Source organism: Poecilia formosa, unplaced genomic scaffold, assembly GCF_000485575.1.
Source record: "Poecilia formosa unplaced genomic scaffold, Poecilia_formosa-5.1.2 Scaffold92, whole genome shotgun sequence".
Taxonomy (NCBI): Eukaryota; Metazoa; Chordata; class Actinopteri; order Cyprinodontiformes; family Poeciliidae; genus Poecilia; species Poecilia formosa.
This window is the reverse complement of record NW_006800031.1, coordinates 714,625-725,408: the sequence shown is the minus strand read 5'-3', so window position 1 is coordinate 725,408 and position 10,784 is coordinate 714,625. Positions and strand designations below refer to the sequence as shown.

Sequence of the window (10,784 nt, the reverse complement as noted above, 5' to 3'; positions counted from 1 at the left end):
GGTTGCATGATGGTTAACGTAGTCCACAAGCAGATTAGTGCTAACTTGTTTATTTAGGGTGTCGCTCTTGGACTCGGGCCGAGCATCCTGAGGATTTTATGACATTTTTAATTAATCGCAGGGATGAAGATGGAACAATGAGAAGGTGAAGGTTACAGTTCAGTGGCAGAGCTGCTATCCTGCATGTCGGCACTTCTGGACGAGGTAAAATTAGGGTTTTTATATATATTTAAGCTAGCTGTATGCTACAAAAGCTAACGCTTACGAGTTTATTTCATTTCTGTTTTTATTTTTAACTAATGATTGCTACTTACCTAAAACTATTATCTACGATTGACAATTAGCTAACACAAGCATATCATTTATTATTGCCTGCATTTGTCGTACAGTGTTTCCCTTTGTAGGATTTTCTCTGACCCACTTTCTCATAGACATTGAACTACATTAACTTTCATGCAACTATTTTATTATTTCTCCATTCTTTAATATATCAATGCTGTTGTTTTGTTTATCACAACGTAACAATCAGGACATTTTGTTTTTCTGTTCTAAGAACTTACAGTTCAGACATCTGACACCCAGTAGGTGTGGTTTGGGCGACAACTTTTAAATACGCTGTTCTCTTCGGCCCTTTGAGGAATCCCTGCTCTAGGGGTCTTTTTGGACTTTAATGTTAATTGGATTTTTAAATATGCTCTTGTGCAGGATGAGAGACCTTCAGGGCATTGACAGTCTGCTCTTGAATGAGCTGAAGTCATGCTGTGCAAAAGAGTACAACTTTCTCCCCAGGGAAGCAGGCCTCGCCCTGATAGAGTCTACATCCCCGGAGGTGACCTACTTTTTCGGACTTTCACACTTAATTAGTGAAGACATGATTAATGCTGTTACCACAGATTTCCTCCAAATGGATAACAATCCTTCTTATTAGATTCACAGCGGAGTGTCTGCAAAATGCAGAGACAGCAAAGTGGAAGAGCTGCGGAGCCTGACCAGTTTCTTTGGCTACAGGACTCAAACCTTTGTGCAAGCTGTCAATTTGCTTGATAGATTTCTCACCATCATGAAGGTAAGAATTTCAAGTTTAACACTTATGTTTTTAAATTCAAAATCTTAATATCTACTTTCCACTTATGTTTTAGTGCAAGTTGGAAATCTTCAGATTTTTCATACATTTATCTTTTTTAAAGTACATTTCCAAAGAACTTCATGATGCAAATCTTGCATTCATTCTATGACCCGGTACGAACTCTCTGTTCCTCTGACATGAGTCAGTTGTTCCAAAGACCTTTGGACATGTAGTGCTCTACCGACATGTTAAAGCAAAGATCATAAGAAGTTGTTGACATCAGGGCTGTACATTGTTAGGAAAACATGATATTGTGCACTGATCAAGCATTTAATGGCCAAAATACAATTTTTTCTCTAAGCGGCATCATGGTGTATTATTTATTTTACACAATATTTAGAATTCCTAACTGGACTTTCTGAACCATTTGAAAGAAAGTTTGTTGCAGTTTATATTTTGCATGTTTGATGAAAGTAGTCAATCTATTGTTTCTGTCAGTTTCAGTTTCTTATTTATTTTAAATTGGCCTTTATACTCCTATAACTGAACAAACTAAATTTGTGTTGTTTTTACATTTCTGGCCAAGCTATTGGTGTATTTAAGTGTTGTATGCTGGTGTAGAGTTATCAAATAAATTTATACTTAAGTATATTTATGTCTGTGTTTAAAAAAATAAATATTTAAAGTCAATTCAGAACTGTTTTTCTGTGTTGTATTGGTACTGAAAGAGAAAAAAGTTGATCATCTCTAACCCCTCTTTGAGTTAATCATGAATAAATGAAGCACAGACCATTGGATGCTGATCCAGATGCATCTCTGCCGTTGTGACAGGTGCAGCCCAAACATGTGCCCTGCATTGGGGTGTGTTGTCTGCACATCGCTGCCAAAATGGTCGAGGAGGAGAGCAACGTCTCACCCACCCATGAACTCATCCGCATCAGCCAAAGCAGGTTCACCGTGTCCGACCTCAACCGCATGGAGAAAATCATCTCAGAGAAACTCAGCATGGATCCCGACGTGGTGACGGCCCTGACCTTCCTGCACCTCTACCACTCCGCCGTCGGCTCCGTGTTTGCTGAAAGGTAAACACTCTTCTCTTCCTGCTTGTTGTTGGGGTTTTTTCTGTGATGGCTCCAGTTTCCATGGAGCCGGTTAAACAGATTCTTCTTCATGAGGTCTGTAACCAGCGGATCACAGTGGGGTTCCCTTTATATTTTAAGGGAGGAGATCCCAAGCATTGGGAAGCTGGAAGCGCAGCTAAAAGCCTGCTTATGCCGTCTTGTTTTCTCTAAAGCAAAAGTAAGGATTACTCTCAGGTGGCAATTTGTCAGAATAGCAGTTTTTGCTTTGAATCTCTGAAATGTTTGTTTTGGGTTTTTTTTTTTTTTTTTACAGCCATCAGTCCTGGCGCTGTCCCTCATCGCTCAGGAGTTTGAAGTCCTGCAGTCAGCCACATTGCAGAAGATCGTCCAGCAATTCCAAAAGCATCTAAAGGTATTTAGTCTCTTCACACTGAAAGTGTTTGTGTTTCACTTTTTGAGTCGAGAATTTAAAGGTGCAGCATGTACTGTTTACAAGGTTTAACCCAGAAAACTTGCTAACCCTGGTGGTTGGGCACCAGGGCAGTCATTCATCCACTGGCCCGTCGTGTTTTTGAGTTGAAAGATGTTTAAGGTTGACAGGAAATTTGAAAATAGCACTTGATAACTATGTGTTATTGAAAGAATGGAAGATTAATATCTGAACACCCACTATAAAGCCTTAAAAAAATGCAAACATTTTAAGAAGACTTTTTGCCAGTGTTTAGTCTGGTGGGGGCACAAGTAAAGCCTGGTGGCCCGCCAGGCTTATAAAACACTGGTGGAAACCCTGTGTTTATAACAAATATGTTTTTTATGTCTTTGTTAAAACTGTCACCATTTTGTTACAGTTTGTTATGAAAAGATTGATCTCATCCACCTTTGCTCTGAACTACTATTGCTGTTTGAGGGAATGCAACACTCCTGAGAAGTGTGTTAGCGCTCCCAATCAACCTCATGTAGTTGCTGCTCAACGTGTTAAAGTCAGAAAAACAACTTACCCTTACAGGAACACCATTTATCCTCCGTCATCGGTGGCTATGCTAACTAGTCTAGCATGAGCGGCACCACATAGATGTGTGATTGACAGTGCTACTACACGCCTCCTGGCTCTGATTGGTTGTTTCTAGGTAGAGTTTAATTCTTCACAGATTATCTGTCTTATATGGTACATACATATGGTGACAATTTCAACAAATATGTAAAAAAATATTTTTTATAAAAGTTACATGCTAGACCTGTGCTGCTAAAACATGTGAAAGTCATACCACTTTCTGCAACCGTAAGAATAATAAATAAGCACTTTGAATTGCTTTGTTGCTGAAAATGTGCTATATGAATAAAATTACCTTAAAATAGAGAATAGTTTGATTTCTTGATGACAGCATGATTTTTTTTTTTTTTTAATCAGCAGCCTCTCAGTTGCTTCCTGTTTATCATTTCTGCAGATCGGTGACAGCGAGCTGCTACACTGGAAGGAACTCGTGACCAAATGCATGATGGAATATCGCTCGAGTGAATGCAACAAACCAGACAACAAGAAGCTTGTGTGGATCGTTTCACGCAGAACGGCACAGAGTCTGCAGACCTGTCACTTCAGCGTTCCCGGTCTGCCGACTATTCCTGAGATGAGCTGGGATGAGAGCGAGAGGTTGGTACTTTATTCTAATCCTCTTTTAATATAAGTCAATTAAATACATATTATTGACAAACTGACAAAATATTTCGTTAGATATGATGGTTTTATGATATTTCAGTCTGAAGTTCAAAGTTTAGACTTGACTGTATGAGATTCTCACAGTTTAATAATACTGAGTAAATTTACCACATCATCCAGTAATAACATAAACATGGAAATCATAAAAGGTGTTACAATGTGTATTATAATCACTTTTCTTAAAGGGAACCTTTTATACAAAATTCATGTTGCACATGTTTATACTTTCATTTGGGTTTCTACTGCTTCTAAAAACACCCCAAGCATTAAGAAAAAAATAACCAGTCGATTTTTGGCTATAACTTAATGTTTTTTGGTGTCTGGAAAACTTCCTGTTTGTCAAGTCACATTCAATGGACACTGCACTGTTACGTAGCAACCCAAGCGGAGCTCCGCCCATCACCTAACAACAGAAGAAACAATGTAGCTCAATACAGGCAGAACTGAGCAGAATAAAATCTCATTACCTAAGAATGATTTTGCACAGAAATTGAAATAAAAATGTTTTGTGTAGCTCATTTACCTATTCTAATCTGTTTAAGGACACATAATAGGTCACATTTAAACAGAGAACCAACAGTTATTCCTACTGCCTTTAAAATAATCTAAGATATTAATACAGTTAAGATATAGTTATTGACAATTATTAACTTTTTTCAGTTTAGATTCAGAAACTCAATAAAATGGAATTATGACCTAGTGTAATGCAGGGCAGTACAACCTTTTGCCATTTACAAAGTCTAAAAATCTGATATTATATGGTTAATTAGTCAAGCTATCTTCTAAGAAACAGCCTGCAGTCAGCCTTAGTCATGCTGCTCATATCTTTCCAGCTGCACTTTTAAAACAAAGTGATTTTAATCCAGATTAGTGAGTGCCTCTCCTTTAGTTTCCCTACCATGACTGTCACAGCATTTCCCAACCCGAAATATTCCCAAATAGATTTTCTTTCTTGATAGTTGACTGGCAGCAACAGGAAGGGGGCAGAGCGAAGCTACTGGCTACAAAAAACCTAAAATAATCTTCACAAATATGACATTATCCACAAGTTCAGCCTTCACGGACTAAACAGCTTCTGTGTTGTTATTTCTAGCATTACTGATGTACATTACATCAGTAATGTACATCTTCCACCCACATATCCACTGCTTAACGTTGGATAAGAAAGCTCAGGATGTTATTCTGTCTGTGTCTTTGTGTTTGGTTCAAAGAAAATATTACTTACAGAATATATGAACAGGTCTAAATGTGTTTTCAGCACTGTAGTCCTTGTACATACACAGAGTTAAAAGGAAAAGCAGAATCTGATGTAGAACTGGGATTACTACGCAGTCCAGAAAGCTGGAAAAGTGAAGCATTTATCTAAATGGATCGTTATGGGAAAGAGAAATTTGACAAAAACAATTGAGTTTACAGAATTTTTTCTTATTCTATTATTTAAAACAAGAACATTTTATGAGACTTATCTACTGATCTAATCTATTTATCCCAGTGTATATTGTCATTTATTTATTATCCAGCCAGTGAAAATGGCTCTTTGTACTGTAAATATTGCAGATCTTTGGTTTAGACTAAGTTCTTTGGGGTTTTTTTTTTAGTTTCTGTCTCTAACACTTAAATGTTTTCAGAAAGTAATCAGAAATATTGGAATTGGTTGTAAGTGTTAATATTTTTTTGTGTCTCACAGCGAGGATTCCTGTGAGGACCTGAGCAGCATGGAGAGCAGTCCCTGCGGCTCTTTAGGAAGCGATGGCGAAGGCGCCTTCTTCCCCTCCTTGTTCCATCACTGACCAAACAGCTGACCAATGTGAAGCAGAAATCTCCAATGTCTATCAGTTTTATATGATTCCAGAGCAGAAGTGTGTGTTAATGTGCATGTTTTGGATCTTAAAGGTGAATCTGTGTTCCTGGTGTCACTGCTGCTACTATAATATTACAACAAAACAAAATAGATTATTTTGTTTTATTTTTGGTTTTGCAACAACAGACCCAAAGTCAAGACAACTATGTGTGCTGCAGGCAAATAAACACAAACTACATCAGAAAATCCAGGTATTTAAATGGCAATAAAATTATTCTAACAAAGAAATTACTTCAGTTTGTAAGTGTAGAGCACAGGTGTCAAACTCAAGGCCTGCGGGCCAAATACGGCCCTCCATAGCTGTTTATGAGGCCCTCTAAACTCTAGACGGCCTCAGAAATAATTGTGAACTTTAACAGTTGTGTGCTTAAGTAATATTTATATTTTGTCAAATCAAATCATTTTTCATTCATATATAACCAAATTGTGTGAAAAGATGCTAAAAATTGTTATATTTAAGAAATTTTAACATTTTTTAACAGGCAGGTTAATCAATTCATTCTGCCGTAACCCACTCTTTGAGGACTTTCATGATCCAAGCCAAAATGAAAATGAGTTTGATGCCCTGGTGTAGGGGCTGGAGTAGCTCGCACCCGGCCAAGCCTCTCCTTCTTCTGCAATTAAAATACAATTATCTGGTTTATTTTATTTTTTTCAACAGAAAGCAGGTAATGTGGCCTCCTGCATACAAGTAGAAGCAAACATGTTCAGGAGACCACTGACTTATAAGATATATTTTATTTTCTAGTTCTTGGGTGGCCATCCTTTTCTGGTGCAGCCCTGGGCAACCTCCCATATCAAAACCCACCACTGTTAGCATGCATGTTCGCCCTACTTTTCAGCTTGAACACATAAAAATAGGGATAGAGTTACAGAGCATCTGGAGATTCAATCCATTTGTGTGTGTGTTTGCAAAATGTCAGATTGTTCATGATAAAGTGCCTGTGTTACATCAGCTTGTTGTCTGCTTCTGTGATAAATATGTGACATATCTTAAAAATAGTCTAGAAAATTGTAATACACTTGGCAGCTTGATAATAACAGAACTTTAAAGTCTTCTTCCGAGTTGTTTCTCTTGGTGTTTTTGCCCAGCTGTGACAAATTTAAGGAGAAATAGCGAAGCACAAAGGACCCGAGGATGCCTGTTACGTTGCACATTCAGTGTTGAATACCAGCCAACATCCTCACTAGCTGTTTTTTATACTCTGTACCATTTAATGACATGCAGTGTTCTGTATAAACACACATATGTTTGCTTACATTATTCTCATGTGTCATTGTAATGTTGATATGACTAACCTGTAAATGCATGATGCTTTCAATTGTGAATATGCTTGTTGTTCATGCTAACCAAGATAAGCTCACATCTAACACAAAATGTTTAAAAAAAATTGTAAATAACATGTGAAAGAGATTATAAAATTTGTTTTGTGATGTCACATACCAGCTATTGTATTTATATTGTATGTGGAATAAAGAGGATACAAATAACCCTTATAAATAAAAACATATATTTTTAACTACTTGTGTGGCATCAGTTGCTTTTATTTACAGAACTATAGAAAGGTGGATTAGATTATGTGACAGATTAGATGTTGGACATAACACCCATTCATCTTTTTAAAATCAAGACTGTTCTGTCTTAAAGCTGCAGCTTGTAACTTCAATGAAAAATATGTTATATATTTGTTAAAACTGTCATCATGTCATGAAACTAGAGCAGAGTACCCAAAAATTTTACTTAAGTAAGAGTAGCACTTACTTGAACATAGTTTTACTCAAGTAAAAGTAAAAAAAATATTTAGTAAAAGGTCTATTCAAGTACTGAGTAACTGATCAAATTATCAATTATTTAATATCTTCAAATTACATTATCAGAAGTACCAAAACACAAAGTTAAGTGTGAATTTTGGTATTTTAAGAACCAAAATGACAAAAGTAACAAAATATAACAAAATCAAGCAAAAGAAAATGTTTAGAAATCAGCTTCTTTCAATATAAAACTTATGAAACTTTAACCAAAACTACTCCAGTACTGAGTAACTGATCAAATGATCAAATGATCAATTACATAATATCTTAAAATTACATCATCAGATGGAACAAAACATAAAGTTAAGTGGAAATTTTGGTATGTTAAGGGACAAAATGACAATAATTCACAGAAATAAAATCAAGTAAAAGAAAATGTTTAAAAATCTGTTTCTTTCAATATATTTCTTTCAATATAAAACTTATAAAGCTTTAACAAAAGCTGCAGGTGTGTCTGTGTCTGGTGAATTTTTGGTTAAAACAAGTTTGTTTCTCATTCAGTGGGTAGAAAACTCCGGCTTCCTCCCACAGTCCAAAAACATGACTGTCAGGTTAATTGGCCTCTTCAAATTGTCCCTAGGTGTGAGTGTGTGGATGGTTGTTTGTCTCGTGTGTCTCTGTGTTGCCCTGTGACAGACTGGCGACCTGTCCAGGGTGACCCCGCCTCTTGCCCAGAACAGCTGGAGCTAGGCACCAGCACCCCTCCCGACCCCACTAAGGGACAAGGGTGTAAAGAAAATGGATGGATGGATGGATGGATGGATGGATGGATGGATCATGGATGGATGGGTAGAAAACCCCGAGATTTTACTCAAGTAAGAGTAGAGATACTTTATAATTTTTCTTTTACTTAAGTAAAAGAAAAAAGTGCAGCGCATAGTAGAAATTCTCCTAAAAGTAATTTTTTTTCCCAAAAGAGTTATTTAAGCAAATGTAATTGAGTAAATGTAACTAGTTACAACCCAACTGCGCATGAAACAGATTATCTGTGAAAAGATCTATTTCCTCTCAGATATTATTGGCATCTGAAGAAAAGCACCGCTCCCGACCAAAAACAACCAATCAGAGAGAGGAGGAAGGTCTTAGCGCTCTCAGTCATCCTGATGTACTTGTCAATAAATGTACTAATAGATGAGAAACAACTTACAGGTAAACCGTTCATCCGCCGTCACCGGTGGCCATGCTAACTAGCCTAAGCCCTCACAACAGCTGCTAGGTAGCAGAGAACAAATGGAGGAAGAAAAAAGAGGGATGAGCAGCAGGGACCCACCTCCTGCCTCTGATTGGTTGCTTTTAATTAGCGCTGGTAGAAGGCGGAGGAGCTCAATTGTTATCTGTCTCACAGTTTTAACAAATTGAAAAAGAAAAAAAAAATTCTGAATGTCACATACTGCAGCTTCATTATGGTAATTATCCATCAGGGTGCATGTAGTAGCTGCAGTTCGCCACCAGCGGGCGGACCGAAAAGGCACTGACTCAGCAAGCCAACGGAAATTCAGCGCTGTAACGGTTGTTGTTATGGAGATGCTCGTTGTTGCTCATGCTGCGCATTTGCACCTGTCGGCCACCGTACTCATGTCTGTCTGTCAACAGGTAAATATAAATTATCAACTCATTAATAGCAATATATAGGATGTATGAATGTGTTTGAAGTCCATGCTAATGTGGGGAAAGTTGTCCGTTTATCCCTGAGTGCCTAATGGTGAAATGTAATTTATTTGTTAGTTTGAGTAAATTTGTAGCTTAACCGTTACCGGTGATGTTGGGATTTTGGGAATCTTTTTTCATTATTATTTTCTAGGAGAAGTGAGCTAAGTAATGTGGAGTAATTTATTCGTGCGGAAGTTGTTAATAATTTGTTATTTGAGCAAAACTGTAAATATTTATTCATATGAAGCAAGCCAACGACAATGGCAGTTGATTGACGGAGACGCTCATTGTTGCTCTGTTAACAGTCACTATCAATAAAGAAACCACACTGATTACTTATTTAAAGTGCAACAAATAGCAACCATACAGTGTTCAAGCTAAGTGGCAAATCCAGACATTTCCATGCAGTACAATTTATAAATCAAAATACAGAATATGTGGGCAGGAACATTTGTTTTCCTGCCCACATATTCATATATGCAACCTCCTAATTCATATATAAACTATAACAAAAATACGTATATGCAATTTGTTATGGACAATTTTCAGGCAGAGCAGGCAAACCAGCTGAAATATTTTATTATTATTGAAAAGAAAGTTAGAAAAAAGAAAAAAGTTTATTAGACAATAATGTTATGCAATTGCAGTTTAAAAACATGATAGATTTTGTGCTAATAATTCAAGTGTACCGATCAAAAAAGTATTGTATCCACTAAACTGACTGTAGATTCATTTGACTAAAACAATTCTGATCATTAAACTGTGACTAAAACTATTTGACATTTTAGTCAAAAACTAAAACTAGTTAAAAATTTGCTTTCAAAATTAACACTGTTCTTTACAGGAAGAGGGGGGCTTTTATCATATTCTGCTTGAGGCCCTATCCAACGTTAAACCAGCCCTGGCAAACAAATATATTTAGAATAGAATAGAATATAATAGAATAGAATAGAATAGAATAGAGTAGAATAGAATAGAATTTATTGATCTCCAAGGGGAAATTGCTTATATACTGACAGCTTCTCCATCCAAAGTGATAGGTATATAACTATAAGCAATATAAAATATCTGTGGTATTGTAAGTAAATTAAATATGACATTTTAATGAATAGATCAAATAAATAATTTACTTAATAAATAAATAAATAAATAAATAAATAAATAAATAAATAAATAAATAAATAAATAAATAAATAAATAAATAAATAAATAAATAAGTATTTATTTAAAATATGCTATTATTATAAAAAATATAGTTCATTATATATATATTAAACAAGGGTGCGAGTGGAAATAATCTAAAAATATAAAAATAAATAACAGAGTTTTTAAAAATCTAATTATTTTGATAATAACAAAATAAAAATAATTTCATGCTTCTAATTTATCTGAAACTGGAAATGTTTAGTGTGATTTATGTCAGAACAATTGTGCTTTCTGGTTTTAACTCTGCGTGTTTCCGCTATAAATTAAAAGCCCGCGGCATCTGTGGATATTTTGCTTTGCTTCCAGAATAGTTCCTATTTTAAAAGCTTCCCTTATCTATTTCTGCCCCTCTCAGTCTATTAGTAGACAAGCTCCCCTTTGTGCTGCAGAGAA

The 10,784-nt window shown here is 36.0% G+C and overlaps 1 protein-coding gene across 1 annotated transcript; it reads left to right on the top strand.

Moving 5' to 3' along the window:
* The first annotated feature begins 42 nt into the window (after positions 1–42).
* LOC103141992 (cyclin-G2-like) lies at positions 43–7,246 on the top strand. Its single transcript, XM_007557833.2, has 8 exons — positions 43–204; positions 706–829; positions 929–1,066; positions 1,898–2,148; positions 2,287–2,365; positions 2,462–2,560; positions 3,594–3,796; positions 5,550–7,246. The coding sequence occupies exons 2-8, from the start codon at positions 707–709 to the stop codon at positions 5,650–5,652; spliced, it is 996 nt and encodes a 331-aa protein (XP_007557895.1). The 5' UTR covers positions 43–204; position 706; the 3' UTR covers positions 5,653–7,246.
* Positions 7,247–10,784: the final 3,538 nt, after the last annotated feature.